The sequence below is a fragment of the Trichosurus vulpecula genome, chromosome 7 (genome assembly GCF_011100635.1).
Source record: "Trichosurus vulpecula isolate mTriVul1 chromosome 7, mTriVul1.pri, whole genome shotgun sequence".
Classification (NCBI taxonomy): domain Eukaryota; kingdom Metazoa; phylum Chordata; class Mammalia; order Diprotodontia; family Phalangeridae; genus Trichosurus; species Trichosurus vulpecula.
Genome location: NC_050579.1, coordinates 28,247,535 through 28,270,811, shown reverse-complemented (window position 1 = coordinate 28,270,811; position 23,277 = coordinate 28,247,535). Strand labels below are relative to the sequence as shown.

Genomic DNA, 23,277 nt, shown 5'->3' with positions numbered 1-23,277 from the left:
GGTCACAGCCCCACAAGAGAAGATGGAGTTTACATTTGTACCTCACTGCCCTCCTTCCTCCCTGTCTGTACATTTTCCCAGGAAGGGCCCCTGCCACCCTCTCCTCCCCCTCCCTCCCTCCCGCAGGGTAGAGGTATGCCTTTCCTGAGTGGTCACTCCAGCCAATGCGGAATCTGTGCATGTCTGTGGCCACGAGTGCTGTGTTTCTTTTGGACGAACCCCTGAACATGAGGCTTTTAATATTGACATGGTTCACTTGTTCAAAGTGAAGCCACTGTTTAGAGAGGGACTTTCTAACCATTTTTGTTTTGTGGACTCCTTTGGTAGATAGTCTAGAGAGGCCTGTGGACCCCTCCTCAGAATCATGTCTTTAAATGCATAAAATTACATACAAAGGAAACCAATTCTATAGAAACAAAGATGCAATTTTTTTCCCCATTCAAGTTCACAGACTCCCCCCACCATCCATGGCCCCCAAGTGATTAATTTATGTTAAGAACTCTTGCTTTAGAGGGTTTTTGGATTTCCTGAGGTCCAGGAATCCTCCTGATTGAGGTACAAAAGGCAACATGTACTGGTTACTGTTAAAGAGAGCTCAGTGGCTGTGAGAAAAGATGTGAATCAGCTGACATGCCCACTAAGGAGACCCCTGGCTATCTGTCCTCACATTCCACTGGACTAGAAATTTACAGGGCAAATGGGCACGAGCCGCAGGAGCCATCCTAGCATCCTGGAGCCTCCTCTCGTTCCTGCCCTTCATGCTCAGAGCTCCCAGAGACTGACCAGTGACCCACTGCTCCAGGAGGTCAGACTCCTCCCCACCCTCCCTTAGGAGGTACTGGGAAGACGTTTTCCAATATCAGTCCTCAACCCAATGGCAAGGAAGTGAGGCGGCCTTGCAGTGGTGGTGGAGTCAGGCCTTCAACTCAGCAGAAAAGAAACTCTTTTGGAGTAGTGAGTGACATGGGTCATGTCTTCAGACCCAGTTGACCAGTGCCAGGCCCAGGCTGAGGTTTTCTTCAAACAGATTTATTTCTGCTTCTTTCCTTCCTTCAGTATCAGCTGCGTCAGCCTGGGAGCTCTTCTTTTCTCCAGAGCTGTGGGCATTTTCAGAAGTCTTCATCTTGGTATCTTTGGGATTCCACATGAGCCCTTAGAATCACTCTCTCCAGAACTCACGCTAGGGATCCAGGAGGTTCTTTTCCACTTCACCATTATAATCCAAGAGCAAGGCTGCCTCGGTTCTGGGGCCACTGCAGCTGTCCCCAGACTGCAGCCCCAGCTGAGTGGTGGGTCCTCAGGAGCTCAGGCAAGCAGGTGTCTATGGAATGGTCTGGTCTGCTCCTGCCTCCCCAGCATCCCTGGCATCTCCTTGCTTCTTCATGACCATCAGCTGGCTTCTGGCAGGCAGCCCCTTTCATCTGGTCTGTTATAGCCTCTCAATCAGTCTCTCTAAGGCCAAGCCTCTCTGCTCTTCAACCACTACCCCTGCCTTCCCCGCCTGCTGCTGCCAGATAGAGGTTCCCAAAGGCCAAGTTTGGCCATGCCACTTCTCCACAAGGTCTGTGGCACTTCTGTCTTGATAGTGCCTGTTTTATCTTGGCACGTAATAGATGCTGGTTGATCCATTGACTTGTTAGTTCACTTTTGTCTCTAGGATAAAGTGCAAGCTCCTCAGTTTGGCATTTAAAGCTTTTCATCATCCGGCTCCAGCTTACCTTTCCAGGCTTATTGCTTATCACTGCCCTTCAGTCAGTCAGTCACATGCATTTATTAAGCACCCACCATGCCTCAGACACTGATGGTGCTAGGAAGTGGAGCTATGAAGACAAAAATGGAGTCCTTGTCCTCATGGACCTTATATCCTAGTAATAATGATGATGATGATGATAGTGATGATGGTGATGAGAACTCACATTTATTGTGTGCTATCACAAGTATTCCAGTTCTCCTTTGAGTCTCCCAACAACCTGAGAAGTTAGGTGCTAGGATGATCCCCATTTTACAGTTGAAGAAACTGAGGTAAACAGGTTAAGTGACTTGCCCAAGGTCACACTCAGCTAGTAAGTGTCAGAAGCTGGATCTGAATTCAAGCTTCCCTGACCTCAGGCCCAGTGCTCTGTCTATCGTACCTCCAAATGAATGAGTGAATGGAAAAGTGTTTTTTACATGCTTACTGTGGACAAAGCACTGTGCTAAACACGGGAGAAATAAGAAGAAAAGCAAGATAATCTCCGCTCTTGAGGAGCTCTCGTTCAGATGGGGGCGACAGCACACAGAGGAAGGTTTGGCCGCAGGGGGCTTGGGGTGTAGTGGCAGAGCAGATGGTCATGGGGGAAGCCACATGTTGACATGTAAGTATACAAGACATAGACACAGTAACTGGATGAGGCAGAGGCACCCTCAGCTAGGGGTGGGGATCGGGAAAAGCCATTTGAGATGAGCTTTGATGGATCCTGAGAGAGAGCCAGGCCTGGCAGGGTGCAGGGCAGACGACCCGTGTGGTGTCACAGGGGCAAGAGATGGGAGGAGATGTGTGAGAGACAGCAGACAGGCCGGTGTGGGCATCCACGGAAGCTCTTTGAGTAGTGAGTGACACGGAGAGATCCGTGCTTCAGGAAAATCAGTGTTCGGCTCTTGTGTGAAGGCAGGACTGGAGTGAAGCAGGGAGGCCAGTTAGGAGGCCACTGTCAAAGTCCATGAGAGGTCATCGGGGATGGAACCATGCCAATGGCTGGGGGAGCACAGAGAAGGAGAAAGAGCTGAGAGATGTGGAGAAAAAATGGATGAGACTTGGTGACTGATTGGCTTTGGGGACTGAGGAGAATGAAGAGCTAAGGATGGCCCTGAGGCCTTGAACCTGAGGACTGGAAAGATGGGGTTCCCTCAACAGATAGAGGAAAGGTCTTTTGGGGAAAATAATGAATTCCATTTTGGGCACTGAGGTTGAGATGCCCAGGGGGCAATCCAATGGGAGATATCCAACATCTTGTTTATTTATGAGCTTAGAAAGACTGGAGCTTGGATTTAAGAGTCTAAGGACAGTAAATGTATGTGTGTGTGTGTGTGTGTGTGTGTGTGTATACATATACATGAATGCATGTATGTATGTATGGGAGTCACCTTTAATTGAACCTATGGAAACTGAATATTACCAGGGGAGAGCTGGAAAGAGAGAGGACAAGAGGACCAGTACAGAACCTTTGGAGAACACCCCAAAGCACGTGTGGGTGCCATTCCAACACAGGACAGAGATGATGACCCGGCAAAGGAGACAGAGAAGGGAGTCCTCTGCCTTCTGGCGCCGTGGCAGGTTTACTGTTCCATGTGTACGAGAGCATGTCTCATCTCTGCACCCTTGCCGAGGCTGTTAGCCCATAGATTGTCCTAGCTGACTTCCAGGCTCAGACACCCTAGCCTAGGAGGGTCCCTTCTGATCTCTGGCTCCCATGGGTTCTCCTTCTCTGCCCATCCCCAAATCACTGAGTGGATTCAGTGTGGAATAGGGGGAGCCCAGAAGACTCCCGACTCATTCTGCTTGTGGCAAGTCAGTCTTCTAAGTGAAGTTCTAGGTGCCTTTCTAAGCCTATTAACTTCAGGAAGGCGGCCACTTACAAATCGTTAGTTAAATCGTAAATCTTGTTGGTCTGGGTTCCTTATTTTATACTTTCCCATTGTATTTGTCAGTTCTTTACACTGTCAGTCAGTAAACACGAAACACCTACTGTGTGCTAGTCACTGTGCTAAGCAGTGAAATGCCACCTCCTTGAGGGCAAGTACTGATTTGTGTTCCCAGGCCTCTCATTGTGCCTGTCACTTAATAAATGCTTGTCAAATAAATGAATGGATCTCTGGTTAATTAAGGTAATCACATGGTGCATTTGCACCCTTTGACAAGGCAGTAACTGTTTTTGCCTTTTCCATCAATCTCCAGTGACTTTATTGTTATTATTTCTGTATCATTTTCATGACACCATTATACCGTTAGCATCGCTGATGTGTGCATCCTTCGCTTCTTTGCTGTATGTCCCATTTCTACCGCTCTGGGCAGTCTCTAACCTTGGTGGCTTTTTGGAGGGATAAAGGATCCTCACATACTGTCTAGGACACAGATCCATTCCTCTCCTCCGAGCTCTTAGTTTGGTTTATATAAAACCTGACCGAAGATTATAATCAGTGTTGATTTTCAGTGTGTGTGTGTATGTATGTATGTGTGCGTGTGTGCGTGTGTACATGTGTATGCATCTGCAACTGCCTTTCAGACATCTCCAACTGGACGTCCAGTAGACATCTTGCACTCGGCATATCCAAAGCTGAATTCATTATCTTTCCCCCAAACCCTCCCCACGCCCCCCCTTCTCTGTTACTGTAGAGGGCAACACCATCCTCCTGGTCCCTCTGACTCCAAACCTAGAAGCCACCCAGGATTCCTCGTTATCTCTCACCCCCCACATCCAAGCTGCTGATTTCACCTCTGCAACCTCTCTGCAACACCCCCCTTCTGTCCTCTGATCAATGACCCTCATCCCCTCATAGCCTGCTGGTGGCTCTGCCTGCCTCAAGCCCCTGACCACTGCAATCCATCCTTCATTTGGCCACTAAAGTGATTTTCCTGAAGCACAGGTCCGACTGTGTCAGCTTCTACTCAATAAACTCCAGTAGCTCCCTGCTGCCTTAAGGAGCAAATGTAAAATGCTCTGTTTGGCATTCGAAGGCTTTCATAACCTATTTCCAGTTTTTTTACACCTTACTTCCAGACACGTACTCTTTGATTCCCCAGTGCCTCTTCATTTTAATGCTGTCCTGCTCTTCCTTCCTTCATATTTATCCTGTATAGAGATTGCTTTGTGTATATTTATTTGCATGTTTTCTCCCTCATTAGATTGCAAGCTTTTGAGGACAGAGACTGTCTTTTGCCTCTTTTTGTATCCTCAGTGCTTAGCAAAGTGCCTGACGCATAGTAGGTGCTTAATAAATGTTTGATTTTGTGTGTGTGAGTGTGAGTATGAGTATAAGTGTGAGCATGTATATGTGTGTGTGTGTGTGTGTATTCCTTTCGGAGAGATCTCATTTCAGAGGTAAGACCTGTATTCCTAAGGCCTTTATCCAGACTAATTCTAATTCACCGAGGTATTAGAAAACCAGTTTTTCAGCTGATTTCTAGTTTTTTGAATGACTGAGAAATGCTAACTATTCTGATGGAATTTCAGATTAGATTAGTAGAGAGGATCAGCTTCTTTTATTCAAGGGGCCAGTGACTCCATGCTGTAAAAGTGTGTTGAGTTGGGCATTTTTTTCCCTGATGGAATAATGAAGTCAGCCTCCTCTTTCTTCGTTGGACTAGGAACAAAAAGCAAGGCAATTTTTTAGGTCATCCCAGGAGGGCCTTGATCTCTGCAGTCAATTTTAGTTAGGATACCAAATAAAACAGATGGAGCCCAGAGTCCTGAATTCTTAATGGAGTCATTCTTAGGCAGTGACAGTGAAAAGGATCTCTGGACCTTGATCTCCTGAAGCAAGGTGGTTTGCCAGCAATTCACAAGGTTGTAACATTGAGTTTCCTATTTGTAGGAAGACGTTACCATGCATATCACACTTTTAAGTACCAACTGGAAGGTGTGAATGACAGTTCCCTTTATGGAAAGCTTCATTGAGATTCGCTTGTTGTTGGGGTTTAACAGATTAAAATTTTCCAAGTCCTTTATTATTTTGCTTGATTTTCCCAATAACTCTGACTTAGATATTACAGATATTATCACCCTGACTTTTTAAAACAACATATGACTTCAGTAAATGTTTTGTTGAGTTGAATTTGATTGAAATGAATAACATCTAGAAGCTTCAAGGCAGTATGATGAGTGAGAGATTCAAAGTAAAAAATAAAAATTGTTCCTGCCCTCGGCAGCTTACATTCTACTGGCAAGGAGGTAGCAGAGAATGCCCTGAGTCACTGCATCAGCGTCATTGAATTTTAAGGTTTGAAGGAACTTAGGGGCCACCTAGTCCAACCCAGACCCCAGAGGAATTCCTGCTCTGACATATTGGACAAATGGTTGGCCATTGACATCTCTGCTATGAGACCTCCAAGGAGGGAGAACCCACCCGGTCCAGAGGCAGGCCATTTATTCCACTTTGGGTCAGCTCCAGTCCTGAGGAGTTTTCTTCCCTGAAATCAAGCTCTTCAAGCCTTCTCTTTGTTTTGGAAGCTTCCATGCATTGCTCCTGGTTCTGCCCTCTGTCTTTCACATTGCAGCCATTCACATGCTGGAGCACAACAGTCACATCCCTCCCTTCTTCGTCCTCTTCATTTATTTATGCTAAACTGCTTCCCCAGGTCTTTCCACCAATCCTCAGATGTCATAGACTGAAGGCCTTCCACCATCCTGATTGCACTATTCTGGATCCTCTCTGGCATCACTCAATGTTCTTCCCAAACTAAGGTGCCCAGAAATGAACCAGAACCTGCAGATGTGGTCTGACTGGGGTAAGGCCCAGGGGGATCATCACCTCCTTACTCTGGGAGGCTCTGCCTCTCTTACTGAAGCTCACCCTGCTGACTCATCGGGCTTCCAGCCCCCCAAAGCTTCCAGATCCTTGTCAGGCATGCCTCTCCCACTTTGTTCTTGGGAGGATGATTATTGGAGCCCAAGTGTATGACTTTATTTTTGTCCCTGCTGAATTTCATCTTGCTAGATTCCTTTTGGGTCCTTAGTCTTTTGTCCAGCTTGGTGTCATCTTCTAATTCAGTAAACATGCCATTTTTGCCTTTATTTAAAAAATATTAGCTGGCACTGAGCCAGGCAAGATCTTCCACTAGAGACCTCCTGCCACATCGATGTTGAAAACTCTTAGAGGCTGGTCCTTCAGTCCGTTTGAAGAACAGTATTATTGTTTCTCTTGTCCAAAAGCATGACGTATTTTGTTAAACGCTTCACTGAAATACAAGTAATTTATATCTAGCACTTTAGTAACATCACAAAAGAAAATAAGTGAGTCTGGTATGACTTGTCTTTTTAAAAATAGTATTTATTTTTTCCCAATTATATATAGAGACAATTTTAAACATTCATTTTTAAAAAATTTGAGTTCCAAATTATCTCTGTCTCTCCCTCTCCTCCTCTCTCCGTAAGAAGGTAAGCAAGTTGATATAGGTTATGCATGTACAGTTGTGTAAAACATATTTCCATATTAGTCATGTTGTGAAAGAAGAAAAAGATCAAGAGAAAAGAACCATGAAAAAAAGGAAAGATGCGTTAGCTGAAATATGCTTTGGGGGCATCGGACTCCTGAGTAGCCTAACCAGCATGAAAGCATTTTCAGGCAGGCCTTATTCTTTAGCTCCTAGAGCCATGATGGCAGTTTTGCTGGCTTAAGGAATGCTAAGATGGTCCCATTTTTTCCCCTTAAATGGCTTTTTTTTATTTAAAGATATTAAGAACAGCAGAATCCCTGCGTAAGGACTGTGTCTGGGATATCTCAGTCGCACCATGGAGGGTACATTGTCTGATCAGGCTTTTCCTGCACATAATTATTATATTCTACAGGCTGTGATTTGACTTGCAGGCTGCCTCCAAAGGTGGAGTAAGGGCCCCTGCTGGACCAGGACCGTGTCTTTCCCACATTAAACACTGTTGGTCATCACCCTCTATGGCTGCTGTTCCTTCATGGTAGATCTTTTAAAGTAACAGTGGTCAGCACTGCAGTTGTGTGGCTTCATGTAGACCTCCCTGCTTGAGCTCATCAGTGGTTAAAGCAGTTTTGGCAAATAAGTTCCCACCAGGAGCCCCTGCCTTAGAGGTTATGTGGATAATTCAGTCATTGTAAGTGATATTTAGATCCAAGCAAAGTACATTTTTATTACAGTGCACTTGACATATCAACAGATCATTTCCTGAAGCTTCCCATCCACTTGGGGGTGAAATCCACATGATTCATGGTATTGTTTTTTTCTTTTATCATTCCATGTAGAACTCAGTTTAATGAATTTATAATCAATGGTTTACAAGTGAAGACACCATTTCTTGTTCAATATAATGAACATGGTAGCCTGTGGTTTATTTTCAGCAGAGCAGTGAAAGCCAGCTCACTTTCAATGCTCAGGCATCTTTTTGCATAGCCATCTGGATCAGTGCAAGTCAGGCAGCTCAGATCTCCACCTCAAACCCAGTCTGGCCATGTGTCAGGATGATGATGGTGTCATCCCTCCCTTTGCGGGCATTCTTAGTCAGTGTCACTCTGAGATTGCCCAACCAATGCATCTCTCCATCTTTTCTTGCTTAATAAAGGCACAGAAAGCACCTCTGCACTAGGTTTGGAGAGATTGGGCTTCTACAAGATTTTTTTCAGGGGTAATTCAGCAAAGATATCCCTTATTATAAGAAACTTGATTTGTAAGATTTTACCATGATGTTATTTCTGAAGCAGGGAACAAATTTGGAATCTCTTACCTTATGAAATGTTTGGTCACCTTGGCCTTGGCATCAGCCTGTTTGGACAGAGGGTAAACTAAAAATAGGTTCAAGAATGATGCGTTCATAGCCAGTGCTCCTTTGCAGATAGTGGACGTGACAGTGAGCAGGAGAAAGAAGGGGAGGCCTCCTGTCACATCACAAGATATTCTGAATATAGACTACAGTCTTACTTTTGAATTTCTTTAAACCAAAGAACTCTAACCAGATGGGACCCAAAGACACTCTGTGCAGACACCATTGCAGTGCAAGTCATTGTCACACGGTTTCTTATAACTCTTCACCTTGAGCAACCATCCTTCTCTTTCTAACCTCAGTGGACCTGACCAGTTGCTAAGTCCTACAGATTCTATCTGTAAAATGCCTGAAGTCAGAGGCAACATGGAAGAGTAGATTGAGCATTGGACTTGGAAGGAGGAAGATCTGGGTTCAGATGCTGCCTCAGCCTCTCACTGGATGCGTGACCCTGGGAAAGTCCCTGAGTCTCTCTGGGCCTCATCTGTCAGAAGAGGGGTTGGGATTGATGGCCTCTGAGGTTCCTTCCAACTCCATGTGGTCTCTCACATCCACCCCCTCCTTTCTGTTCTCAAGCACAGCTTCTTCAGGCTCTTGCTGCCTCTTCACCTGTCCTCTTACTGGTCTCCTGGTAGCTAAGGTCCCGCCACTCCTAAGTGCCCTGTACAGTGCCACCAGTGGCTTCTTCCTGGGTGGGGGAGGGGCTCTGCTTTCATTACCTTCTCCTCTGGGCTAACAATTTCACTTCACTGCCCATAAATTTTCTGTGGTTCTCTAAGGGATCCTGACCTGGAAAGTATCATGTGCCAAGTTTCTGTGGAGAACATGGAGGAGAGGTTATTGTGGGTGTGGTGGCACAGAGCATGATGGAGGAGCACAGGCTCTTTGGACCCTCGAGGGGATGCCTAAAGATGCTCCAGTCTTAGAAGTCACTGAAGGAGAAAAACCCTGGAGGCAGACCTCTTGCCTGAATTCCAAGCATAAGCATTTATATGGTGCCAACTGTGTGCCACACACTGTGATAAATGCTTTACAAAGATTCTCTCCTTTCATCTGATGTTCTAGGTTCTAGGTTGGTAGAGTGGAAGGAGCCCTGGATTTGGAGATAGGACCAAAGTGCAATCCTAGGTCTGCTTTGGGGCAAATCACTTGGAGTCTCAGTTTCCTTATTTGTGAAGTCATTGTGGGTCATTTCCAGGGTCCTTTCCAGCTCTAATATGCAGTGATCTTGTGTGGGCTTCTCCTTTGCCAACTCATCTCCTTAGCTTAATGTTCTTAGGGCATGCCTGCTATTCCAGCCTGGTCTCCTACGGTTCTTTTCATGTATATCATATTTCAGTATTATAGTGGTTAGAGAGCTGGCCTTAGAGTCAGCTAGTGCCGGATTCAGGTCCTTCTTCTCACATGTAGACTATTTTACAGATGAAGAAATTTTGTCCCATGCACATAGTAGGTACTCAGTAATTGTTTTGATTGCATTGAATGGGTGCCATAGAACTTGGATTGGTTGATCTTTAATGCCTCTTCCGAGTAGTCCAGCTGCTTTGTTTTAGATACAAGGAAACAGGTTCAGAGAGGTGATGATTTACCTAGAATCCCATACCTGGATCTGGAACTAGAACCCAAGATAGGTGAGACAGCCTGAGCAGAGGCCAAGGGGTATTTACAGAGGAGAAAGCCCAAGATATGTTTGAACAACTGGGAGTAAACCAGTTCTAGGTAAAGTTTAGGTAAAGAGGGTAGTTTGTGATAAGTCTAGAAAGTGAGGTTGGGTTAGGTGGTGGCAGGCATTGGAAACCAGATCTTCTGTGGTGTCTTTGGAAGCTTCCGAGCTCCAGCGTGATATCAGTACAGTGTCTTCTCTTTCTGGTTGAGTATTTTTAAGTATATAATTAAGTTTGACATTGGCCTGGGTGCTTCTATAAATTTCAGCTTATGGAGCTGTTGGAGAGAGAGACCAGATTTCCTGCAAGAGACTCTTTCTGTCATTAGTTTTCCTCTGCACCTCAATTCCCTGAGGGAGGCTAGAAACCCACCCACTTTATTTCTTCTCTGTCTGTGAAAGACAGCTCTGGATGTGCTGAGAATGTACGGTAGCAGCAGCTATCACAATGAAATTTTAGTTCAATGAAAGCATCTTGACAGCGCTGCTGAATTTACGTTAATTGGATTTGACCAGTATGGAAATTGACAGAGGAAAAAAATTCATTTCTGTCTTTATGTATTTTAAAGGAAGTGTATTGAAGTGCATCAGCAGACATACTGGTTATTGAGTTTATTGGCCGAATTAATTAATTTGGTTTTAAAAAGTTGAGGCATGTCTAAAGCTAATGTGCTGCATCCACTAAACTGATTTCCGTTGATCCTTGAGAATCAGCTTTCCAGACTTAGTAAATTCCCATTTGTCTCCTTTCGTTGTTTCAGTAAGTATCTGAAGTTTTTAAATGTTGTGATTTACACAGCCCATAAGATGTTATTCTACCAATGATCTTATCTGCATATGAGATCCATATGTACCTCGGTGTTGGTTTTTTTTAAAAAAAAAATCTTCCCTGATTCCTTGTAGTCAAGAATTTAAAAACTTGGTTCAGTCATCTTGTACTTCTCCCAGATTTTCACCTTTTGTGTGAGTGAGAGTTGAGTGGCATCACTTAGAATTTAATTTTAGTAGAACTGGGTCAGATCTCGGAGACAAGAAAGAATGTTCTGAATAACATGATAAAGAATTATCTCTCCTACTTCAAGGTTTCCGGCTAATCTAAGAGCATTTATTTTTCTCCTCTTGTTTCTATTTGGTCTCATGATCAGTCATCACCATTTATTGTGTCTCTGTGCTATGCAGAGGCCTCTAGGTACCAGGGGTGGCTGGAGAGGAAAGGTCAAACACAGGCTCTTCTGTGATTTCAGTGGGCAAGTGTTCCAGGAGATACACAGTGGGTAAGTGGAATGTTAGGGCAGCCAGGCGGCACAGGGGATAGAGGGCCGGGCCTTGAGTCAGGAAGACTCATATCTTCCCGAGTTCAAATCTGGCCTCAGATACTTACTAACTGGGTGACCCTGGGCAGTCACTTAACCCTGTTTGCCTCAGTTTCCTCATCTGTAAAAAGGGCTAGAGAAGGAAATGGCAAACCGCTCCAGTACCTCTGCCAAGAAAACCCCAAATGGGCACATGAAGAGTCAGACATGACAAAACTGACTGAATAGCAACAATTCTGTGGAATGTTAAAAGAGCATTCCCATATCTGAAAACAAAGAAAGCGAATTTCCTACTAAAAATGACTTCCCAGAGCAGCCTCATTTGGAAAGTTATGCCGCTGTCAGAATCCACAAATGGTGACGAGAGGCGGAGAAGGGTGGAAGGGAAGGGAATAGATATTTCTATGGTGCTTCCTGTGTGCCCGGCCCACTGCTCAGTGCTTTTCACAAATACCATCTCATTTGATTGTGAAAGTTCAGAAAAACATTTTGTAGCTGGTGAAATACACCAAAAACTTTTGATTCCATCAGTGTGGAAACTCCTTTTCCACTAACACCTTCTGTTTATGCACCCTTTAGAGGGTCTGAGAGATGCTTGAAGGACACAGAGGTTAAGTGACTTGCCCAGGGTCACACAACTGGAGAGGGTCAGAGCTAAGATTTGGTTTCAGATCTTCTTGCCTCTAAGCCCAGCAGTCTGTCCACCATGCCTCTTCACACACTTCCTCATTATCTGGTGAAACGCCCACCAGCAAATCATGGACTTTTTCACATTAGTTGTGGAAATTGGCAGACCCCAGACCCAGTCTGAGTGAGATCTTATTTTATTGAACTGTTATCCCCCCTCGCTTTGAAATGCTTCGATTGTTCAAAGAGCTTGCTTCGGAGTAGCCTCGGTGGGGTGAATTTGACTGTCTAGTTAATTCCTACCAGAACCGTTGCTTTGTATGTGCGTAGGCTGTACCTCAAGGCATTGTGATCTGCAGTTGAAAACCAGCTGGTTGCAGGAGCAGGCAAATCTTGCTGTGGGTTTTTAGGAATTTAAGTTCTGAGATCCTGGGAGCTCTTCTGTGGCCTGACTTCAGAGAGAGCTGAGGTGGGGCATGGTGGGAGGAAGGAACACTAGACAGAGATACAGAACCTTGCTCCTTGCTCAGAACCTCAGTTCCTCCATCTGTAAAATGGGGGGTGGGGATTGGACAAGATGACCTTGAAAGTCTCTTCTGAGGATAATTCTCTCATCCTGTGTCGGTCTCCAGGCTGCAGTTTAGAAGAGAGAGTTTGGAGGACTCCAGAGGCCCAGGAATGGTGAGCTTTAGGGGCTATCTGCTGGGAAAGCATGGCATAGGGGCCTAGAATTGTTGTCTCTGTGGTGTGCCTTCTCAGGCAGCCCTGTACGTGGCCCCTGCGTTCAGAGGCCACCAGAAGCTACTGGAGGGAGGCTGTGTACAAATGGATGGTGGTTACCCCATTGCTATTAGCGTAACCGAAGCACCAACAGACGCTTCACGAGCTCTGAGGCCGTCTCTGGGCCCGGTGTGAAGCCGTGTAATTTATAGTAGAAGGGAAATGGGACCTGTGTAACATGTGCCTCAGACATGTCCCAAAGAGGGCAGGTAGAGGGACAGACTTTGTCAGGAATTAGCGTTCTATCGGTAATTGTTGAGAGCTTCCCCCGTACCAGCTCATCTCCATATGGCCATCTTCTATCAGATTGCAAGCTCCTCGATGGTAGAGACTGCCTTGTTTGTTTGTCTTTGTGTCTCCAGCACTCAGTATAGAGCCTGGCACATAGTCAGTGCTGAATAAATGTATTTTCATTCATTCATTCCCCCTCTCTTAAATGTAGCATTCTTGTAGTGTGTTGGTGGTGTGAACCTCTTTTGTCTTTCTCTCAAAGCACAGAAACAGAATGATGGGACTGAATCCCGTCCTGCCATTTTTAGTACATTTTTCTTTTGGCTCCATCGGGTATTCACCCATGGCCATGGCCAGATGACACCTGATTCATAGAAACATTGTGGCTGGTGCTTTGGGTGGGAAGCTGAATTCAAGAACTGATATCCTCTGGTATTGTCGTCTTCTTGGAGAAACTGCCCTTCCCAAGGTAGAGCACAGTGCATTCTGATAAATGATTATTAAGTGTTTCCTTGCTGGTGTAGGGGCATACTCCAGTGTTCGCTCAGCCCTGATACGGGTTTGTCCTTCAGTGATGTAGTTTCCAACCTATCCATGCCTGCTACTCTGGTGTGACCCTTCTTCGTGTCTTCCCATAAACCTCCTTGTCTGCCCATCATTCTTGGGACTTTCCCTCATCCTCTTGACAGTGTACAATACAAACTCTGTCCATGGATTACCACTGTCTCTTTTCTTACGTGATTGGCCCGTCTCTTTTTATAGTCGTGAATTTCTCTACCACCACCTTTGATGCTGCCTCTGGAGCGATTCCTTATTTGTAATGTTTTATAGCCTCCCACGAACTTCCCCTTTGCCTTTTTGGGTGATCTTTGACTTAAATTTTTTGGGTCCTCTAGTCTTCTCTAACTAGCATCTGTACAACAACACTGGATGAATATTGATGTCAAAAGAAGGTTCTTTGTTTCAGGTAGAAGCTCGTTTTCATTAAACCTGTTATCGCTGAAATACCATTTCCCTACAGGGAATCTAGCCTGCTCTTCTCCTGTTCAGTTTTACTCCTCATTCGTCATCCATCTTCAGTGTTTGTCCAACCTACAAATCCTGATGCACCAGCTCTATGGGCTTTCTACCCAACTGTGTTTCATAATCTGGACAACCAGCATTCTTCATCCTCTTGGTTTTTCCCGTGTGGATAGTTGGGCTTAACTTAGGAACGATTGTGGATCTTGCTTTGGCTTGCTTTGTTCCAGGTTTGATGCGGTGTCTCAGTATCATCCACAAACAAGAGCAGGTGCAAGACTTCACCATACGTAGAGATTCCCCTGGTACGGTGTAAAGAATACAGGCTGTGGAATCAAAGAACGAGGGTTTGATCCTTGCCTCTGACCTTGACTGGGAACGTGATCCTCATTGCTCCGGGTTTCAGGTTGAGGGGTTTGGGTTAGATGGCCTCAGAGGTCTCTTCCAGCATTAGAAGGAGGAGGCTATGATCATCTTTATTTTGAACTCTAGACTCCGTCTCCTCTATCACAGTGGTGTGAACCTTTGGCGAGCATGTATCTCCCTGTTTTATCCTTTGCCAAACAAAGTGATTTCTTTTGTTGCATTTTTTCAAAGAATAACGTGTGATGTTCACATATGCATTGTATTAAAGGAAAGCCTGGAAGGTGGCATTTTGTGCTGCCACATGGAATGCTTCCTTGTTGTCAGCAGCAGTAAGAATGAGGTCTTGCATTCTCTGCGCTGTTCATTTAGTTGTGGTCTGCTATGGAGTATTTTTTGCAGAAGCCTGCCTGTTGCCTTCCATCGCATCTTCTTCAAGGATGCCTTCGGTGCATGTGTAGATTATTATCATAAAAACTTAACCGAGATGGGAAAGTCAGTGTGTGGGTTGGGCAGCCATCTATATCTTATAGTCAGTCTTGTAACATTTTACAAATGCAGTTGTATTCCACCTCGTGCTTGCCTTTGGCTCTTCTGTCTGTCTGTCCTGTTGGCATGTGCTTCAGGAGGTGGCTCACCGATGTAGTTTCTAGGCTCTTTGGAGTGCCTTATTATGGCACTTGATTTGTATCCATTAAACTTCCTTGGGAAATTGTTATTATCCGTGTCAATCCCTCTTTCCCATCCATGTCCCCGTTTTCAGCACCAACAGCTCATTTAAATAGTTCATGTTGGAGTAGTTTTAATTGTATGCCATATTTTTTTCTCATGATTCTTACAGTTTTATGTTAATTTTGAATCTTTGCTTTAACAATCTGTGATCTGACGGTACAGTGACAGCCAATTTGTGAATGGCACCCCAACAGCAATTTTTTTCTCTTATCTGCTAAAATATCACTTTCATTTTTGGTTATGTTATTTTATGTATTCCATGTCCAGGGTCTCCTGATTTTTTTTTTTCTTGGCAAAAAGTATTTATATATAGGCACGAAACTTCTATATATTCTGTAAGCCTTTCTCCTTTCCTGGTAGGTGTTTGGGGTACAAAGTTAAAATGGCTCCTGCCCTCCAGGTGCTCACCAATGTAAGGGGGCATGTGTTATTTTTCTTATAATCAACAGCCTTGTTGATCATTAAAGGATGAAGCGTGGAAAGAGCCCTGACTTGGGAGTCAGAAAACCTGGTTTAAACCACACCTTTGACACTTACTCCCCAAGTGACCTCGGGTGAATCACTTAATCTCCCTGGCACTGTTTCCTCATCTGCGAAATAAGAGGGTTAGACCAGCCAGCTTATTAGGTCCTTTCTTGTTCTAGAACTATGGTCCTTATATGTTTTTAAGAAAATTCCCAAGGAACAATTCTACCAACGTTAGCATTAAGCTTAATCTTTACAGTGATGCGGCAATTATAATATCGTAGTTCATTGCAAACAGAAGTTCTTAACCCGGGGCCACGGACTCCTAGAATTGGGATCTGTGGATCGATTTCAGTGGGCTCATGAGCTTGGATGGGGAAATGACGCATCTTTATTTCCATAGAATTCATTTCGTTTGTCATCTTTTGCATTTTATTTTATGCATTAAAAAACACCTTCGGCTTCATAGGACTACACAGAAAGGGTGAAGGATCTCTGATTTAGAGTCTTTCAGTGACCGTACCGAATTTCTTCCATCTGTAAGATGGAATAAGGCATTGTTTCTCTTAGAGCGTCGTCTGCTTGTAAGTTCTAAAGGACCTCCAGAGATCACTAAGCAGGCTCGTTCCCAAACCATGCCCCCTCCGCTCTCCTCCAAACAGGAGTTTATTCAGTTATAACAAATAATCAAGAATTTTTTGTTGAGAAACTATTGACTACTCTATGTAATATGGAACAAATGACTCATAATCCTTGGAGTATTACATGAAATGTTACCATACATTGAGATTCTCAGGTGGAAGGCGTGATAGCTATTGAAATGATGCTCTGTATTATTATAAATAAGGGGTGTAAAACATGGGGTAACTTTGACACGTATCCCTTCAGGTACCCAGTTCATGGAAAGCATGGTTTCATGGGGCAAAGAACAGTGGACCAGGGAGGAGTCAGGAGATGTAGCTTCTAGTCCTGGCATCATCATCTTTCCTCATCTCTAAAATGAAAGATTGGACTAAAGGCTCTTCCAGTTCTGTGTTGCATTCTAGGCTGGTCCATGATGGCGGTGGGTGGCCAGTTCTCACCCTCCTGCTCTTATGTCTCCATAGGGTGTGACCTACTGTGGAGAAAGCTCTGCCAGCAGCCTCACCATGGCCAACGTGCCTTGGCATGAGGAGGTGATACGCTTCGTGGAAGAGCTTGTGGATCTGCTCCCCAACTATGAAATTGCTTGTGAGCACGAACACTCCAATTGCCTCCTGATTGCGCACACCAAGGTAAGGATGGCTGAGGAGCACCCTCCCCTCTGGGACCTGCTCTTCTCCCCCTGCAGCAGGGATACCTGATGTTCCTTTTCTCACCCTTTTCTACAACTCATCTTTGTGATTTTGCAGACTTCCTTCTAGTGACCTCCTCAGCTGGGCTGCTCCACGCCTGTCTGCATTATTCCCTCCCTTTTGCACCATCCCCAGGGTGACCCTGTACTCGCTGGGCTGCAATCTGTAAGACAACTACATGCTCAGACACTGCCCTTGTCATCCTCTCTAGTCTCCTGCCTGATGTGAGGGAGAAAAACTCAGAAGTAGTAAACAGTCCTGTGATGAGAGTTTCTGCCTGTCAGAAAAAAGGAGAGGATTTATCATGTGCCAGATTGCTTAGAATTCCAGGTGCCCAGAGAGTTTTGCCTGATGATTCCACCTCCTCCTTTTTGATCTCACCACTGTCAGAGAGGGCTGATATCCAGAGGGAGGCATTCTTCCACAAACGATGCCTTTGTTCCCTTTTAAAATTTAAAATAGTAATAATAACGATGACCAGCAGCCCAAATCAGAAAGCCAGTATTAGACTTGTTATCCAAATGATTGTCTTGGTTCTTTTTTTAAGCTAGTCAAAGTTCAGCAGGCCTATGTTTCCTCTTCTCCATAAATAAACAGTTTCTGTGCAAGATAAAATTCTGCTCATGTTAAACACAGAAAGCTCTTTGCTCGAACAAGCAGATAGCAACATCTGAGCTGCCTCTGGAACTGCTTCTCCAGGGAATGGCCCAAAACAAAAGCCAAATGCTTGGATTCTGATTTCACAGTCTTCTGGATCTGTGCAGATTACGAGATGTGGCCTCCTCACTTCAGAAGGGGGCTGCCTGTCCCTCCTCTGCTTAAGCATTTCAGACTTGGGAGCAAGAGCTGCTCTGTGATCACACCTGTAGTTTCTTTGAAACAAAGATATCTTGTAAATACCATCAGATAATTGAAATATAAGTGAATAGCCGTGGCGATAGTTAACTTGCCAAATAGTTAAGCCTATTGTAAATACTTTTTTAAAAATTGAATTTAATTTTCCAGTTTTTCAGTGTCATTTCCTTAGATGAGGTCACTGACTTGAAGGGTTTCATTTTAAAAAATGTGCTTTTATCATTAATCCAGGGGCTTTGGTAGATGATGAAGACCCATTCCCCTCCCCATGGGTGCCCCCCGCCCCTCCCCAGGGTCCTTTTGGATTTGTCCATAGCCAGTTGGAAATGGGAAACAGACAACAGAAATGACATTGACACTGATTATAATAATTTTATAAAAAGTTTAACCAATATAAATTAGTCACCACAATTAGGAGACCAAAAGAGCCCAGAAAGTACCTTAGTTAGCAAACAGCTGACTTATTTGTCAAATGCAAAAGAGATGTTTGCAAAAGGCAGCTACCCAGGCTAGAATGTAAATTTGGCTGTTAAGTCTCATGAATCAAGATGATGGATTGTTTTGAACAGTATCGGTAATCTCATAATATTGTGAGAAGCAGTGCTGGATAAAACTAGTTCAGAGAAAGCTTGGCAAGACATCCATACAGTTAAAGGCATTCCAAGGGCATTCAAAGATGAAACGTGGAAAAGATTTGTAAAAATTACAAACTGCTTTCTCTGCATCAAGGACAGTGGAGCTGCCACACCTGAGCCTTATCAGGGCAGTTCTGAATGTGGTTTTGGGGAGGCAGCCATGCCACTCAGGAGATCAGAGACAGGAAAAGCAGCTGGCTTGGTTAGGTGGATTGTATAGAGGAGGCCTGTGCTGGAGGACTCATGAGTTCCCTCCGGTGATGCAGATTGCAGTCCATCCCTGCCTGCCTCACCTGGGTGGACTCTCACCCAGCTCTTCCCCAGAGTTTGCTGCAGCAGGTTCATCCAGCAAGCTGGAGAACATCTTCATTTTCCCCTGATGTCATGAAGGTACCTGCAGAGTACCCACATACCCCTGCCATTCCCCACCCTCGCCAGAGGACCAGCCCAGCGTCTCTTCCTGTCATGCAGATGCTTCTTGGTCTCCTTTACTCTTGTTCTTTGGAGTTTCTCATTGGCTGTATGTTACAGCCTGCCCACCCCACCATGTGCCTCTTGAACTGAATTGAATTTGGACAACACCAACCCAGGTGATTCATTTAGAAAACAAAACAAGGCAGTCTATTTTTAAGTGTAAAATTGTGTGGTGCAGACCCAAAGTGTCACAGCAGCTTAGCGCAAGGAAGAATCAGCAGTGGCTGAAGGGGAGGAAGAGGTTCCTGCAGGAAGTGCTGATTTTTTGGGTAGAAGCTGGAATCCCCTTCTGGGGAGTGGGACAAGCGTGGGCATCCTGGGGAAAAGGACAAAGAGGGGAGTGAGGGTGGAGGAGGGGCCAGGAAACTGACCAGAGCAGAGGCTGCTTTGTGGGGGAGGAGAGATTCCTGGGGACCAGCTCGTGAAGGCCTTGACAGAGCTGGGGGTGGGGGGGCACTTCTCCTGGTCCTGCCCGAGAGACCCCCCCTGGGGCTGTCGCAGGTTTGTGATCAGAAGAGCAGCTGGGGTGACTGGGGCTGTCACTCCACATCTGTGGGTCTCAGTATCCTCTTTTGTAAAAATAATGGTAGATTAAGCGATTTCTAAAATTCTTCCCAGCTCTGAGTCTGTGATCCTCTAATGAGAATTGGTGCTTTAGGAATATTGGTGTGGACTGAGGAGCAAAGAGAATCACATCCAGGGTGCTAGCCAGGAGCTGGTTGTGGCTCGGAGGTCCTGGGTACCTAGGCTTGGGTAGCATGGGAGTGGAGAAGAAGATCAATGTTCTTTAAAATAACAACACAATATGCTGTCCGCCTAGTGTTTTATAAAGCCCTTTCCTTACAATAGCCCTGTGAGTCAGGATGTACAGATATTCTCTCCATATTAGAGATGGGTAAACTGAGGCTCAGCCAGACCTTGCCCTAGTAGGTGCTGAGCTCAGGACTTGAACTCAGGTGTCTGGCTATCAAGCCCAGTGTTCTTTCCAACACCAGGCTCTGTTTCAAAGGAAGAGTTGGAAGGATTTGGGGACTAACTGGCCAGAGTGTAGGAGTTCCTGAAGTGTTTTGTGTTACAGCTCTCTTTGGCAGACCCTTCCTCAGAGGAATGCTTTTCAGTGGGTAAAATAAAATATACTAGATTATATAGGAAACCGATCATATTGAAATAAAGATATAATTTTTCCCATCTAAGTTCATGAGCCCCCTGAAATCTTTCCATGGACCAACCCTTAGTGGGGGGGGGGTGGCTTATGTTCCCCAGGTTAAGAACCCCTGCTACAGTGAGGGTTAATGGGGGGTTAAGTCAAAGATAACTCCAAGATTAGGAGCCTGGATAGCTTGTAGAATGATGTTATCATGAGCAGAAGTAGAAAATTAGGGCGCAGGAGCCTCTTTGGAGCCAACCGAGGACGGGGAGGTCATGATTAGTGCTGGGCTTGTTGTCCCTTGAGATGACGGATCATCCAGGTGTATCTTACAAGACAGAGTTACCATATTTTACTAGGTTACATCCTTAATGCCTATAGGCTGCCCTTGTTTTTTTTCTTCACCAAAATTTAAGCTCTGCATAGGTGAAAGTACCAATTGTGGACACATCCAAGGAAGGTCTTTGGGTGCCAACTTAGTCCTTATCCAGATCCTTCCCATCCTGGCCTAGAACTAGAAAAGCTGGCCAAAGAAAATATCCACAGTCTCTTAATTGGTTATTAGAACTTACACAGGCAGACGTTTCTATTGGCAGATGGTGACAGCAGCCTTGGAGCCAAATTTGCATAATCTGAATGCCTGTGCTCCCATTACTGCTAATTTGTTTAATGCTGTTTTATATGAGCATGTAAAAAATATTGTATTTATTAAGATAGTTTACTGTAATAAGTATGAGTAAAGATGGATTATATTACCAAGTCAAGCCTCCAGGGCTTTCTATCCAGTGTCTCTCTGTGAATCCGCATTGAAGACATTGGTCACTACTCTGGATTTCTAGGTATTCAAAGTAAAAGTTACATGGCGCCACACACAGTTAAAATTGTCCTTCCAATTAGTTGGAAATCATTTTTCTTCCTGCCATCGTTGTTCTCGTTAATTCTCAGCAGCATCGCCCTCAAGAATGGGCCATCCATGACTAGAAGCACTGGGAAGAAGCAGGGTAGTGTAACACCTGAAGTTGGGGGCTGGGTTCAAAGTCTGCTCCTCACACTCGCTAACTGTGTGACTATGGACCAGTCACTTTGACTTCTCAGGTCAAATGAGGTTAGTAACTGCACCTACCTTACAAGATTTACTGTGAAAATCAGATGACGTTGTAGGAATATGGACGCATGTACATGTGTATACACACATATATGTGTGTTGAAAAAGATACCCAATGTGCTTAGTAAACAGTGTATAAATGTAAGGTTTTATCAGTTGGCTCTGCAGCCCATTTCCTCGCTTGGCTAATTTCCCTAAGCTTGATGGGTTTTTGGCCTCAGGGCCTTTGCTGATTTGTATAGCCATTTATTTTTGCCTCTCTGGCCTTGGAGACTCAAGCAGTGAATAAGGTATATATTAAGAACAGGTGAAATAGCACTTAGGCTTCTTCTCCCAGCTCACCAGTTTCGCTGGCTAGAAGTTGAGCAGAAAAAGATTTCTTTTCTTCTGTGGAAGAGCTTTTTTATGTTAAAATTAATTTGTGTTTCCAAAGCTCTCTGCCTCTTTCATCAGAGGAGCTACTGAATTGTTCCATTCTAGCTGCATTACCACACTTCCATTTTAATAAGCTGCAGAGAATTAGTCACTAATCGTTACTCAGCTTTGTAAGCAGGCCTGATTCCCGGCCAGATCCTGCCCTGATGCCTAGATAGGGAATCTTTATCCTTTCTTGGTCACCGCTGCCCCCATCCCCCAACACCACCATTTCGTTTTGCCACTTGTTGGCCAACTTCTCTTGAGCTTCAGCAGGTGCTCATGGAGGCAGCCTTCCCTTCTTCTCTTAACCTTACAAGAACATTCCTGTCTTTAGCTTGCTCACATGTACAGTCTATTCCAAATCATAAAATATTTTACTTTCACCTATGTCTACAAAATTCCCATGGCTGAACACAGGAAATCCAGGCACCTGTAAAATGGCTAGTACTGGGCCTCTAGATTGATCTATCTGATGGGAAGTTAGTACTGCGTGAACTGATTAATGAATTGACTGATTCATATGTCATTTTCGACACTCCCAGTTGGTGGGTAAAAGGAGAGAACAAGATCTAAATGCTAGTTAAAGGACATTTGTACTCATCTAGAATTGACAGATATTTACTGGGCAAGTCACTCCATCCTGTTGGCCTCAGTTTCCTCATTTGTAAAGTGAGCTAAAGAAGGAAATGGCAAACCACGAACTCAGTACCTTTGCCAAGAAAACCCTAAATGGGGTCATGAAGAGTCGGACATGGATGAAAACAATTGAACAAAACAATAGTAAAAATTTAAATCTGGTCAGCTTAAATTTAATTTAAGCCAACTTTATGGTATTGTGAAGCAGCTTAAAGAAAACGGAATATATTATGCCTTCTTTCCTCCTGAAGGCTGCAACTTGTTGCCACATAAATAACAGCTGCAAGTGAAGATGTGCAAATCATGTGGATGAGCAGGTTCCAGGGCTGGAAAACACAAAATCCACAACTGTTCTTGTGAAATGAAATGGTCTCGTTGGTGTCATGAGCCCAGATTCATCCATTTTACATAAGTGGATATTTAGCCAACCTAGCCACATTGTTGACCCAGTTCAGCCTTTGTTGAGGCAGCTGAACCCCCAAGCCCAACCTGCTGTAACACATGCAAATCCTTCGTCTTCTCCTCAAAGGTCATGAGTCGGCGTGAGGATTTGGGCTTAGGGATCAGGAGCTGAATAATGTCGGCGGCAGCTCTGATGGAGCTGCCTGCCCTCTTCCTTCCTGGGCTTTCTGTTCACACTCTCCCCGATCCCTCCACTCACAGGCTTTCAGAAATGTATGAGGAAAGATAGTGTTTCTGGGGCCCAGGCTAAGATCTCTTGAGCAGAGCACAGCATGCTCCTTATTAGGCCCATTTAATTGATTTTTGGCTGACTTCCATTTGCCAGCTGTAGCATTTCCTAAGTCACTCTCCTCTTCTACCTTTTATTCTATCCCATAAATCTGTTGAAGTTTTTATTTCCCTGCAATTAGGGCTGCTCGGTATAATAGAACAGCCAATGCCCTCTCGCTATATTTGCCCAAACACAGATACGTTTGCACGGCATGAAGAATCTTGCTCAGACAGAATCAAATCTTGGGAAAGTACCTGAGTGTTC

At 44.7% G+C, this 23,277-nt stretch overlaps 1 protein-coding gene across 1 annotated transcript in view; it reads left to right on the top strand.

Annotated features, from left to right (window-relative positions):
- The window catches only part of LOC118858765 (S-adenosyl-L-methionine-dependent tRNA 4-demethylwyosine synthase TYW1-like), a 259,567-nt gene that overhangs the window by 222,159 nt on the left and 14,131 nt on the right, over positions 1 to 23,277 (top strand). Inside the window, exon 15 of the mRNA XM_036769387.1 lies at positions 16,784 to 16,951. Within this exon, the coding sequence (XP_036625282.1) occupies positions 16,784 to 16,951 (168 nt within the window). The remainder of the gene's footprint in view (positions 1 to 16,783; positions 16,952 to 23,277) is intronic.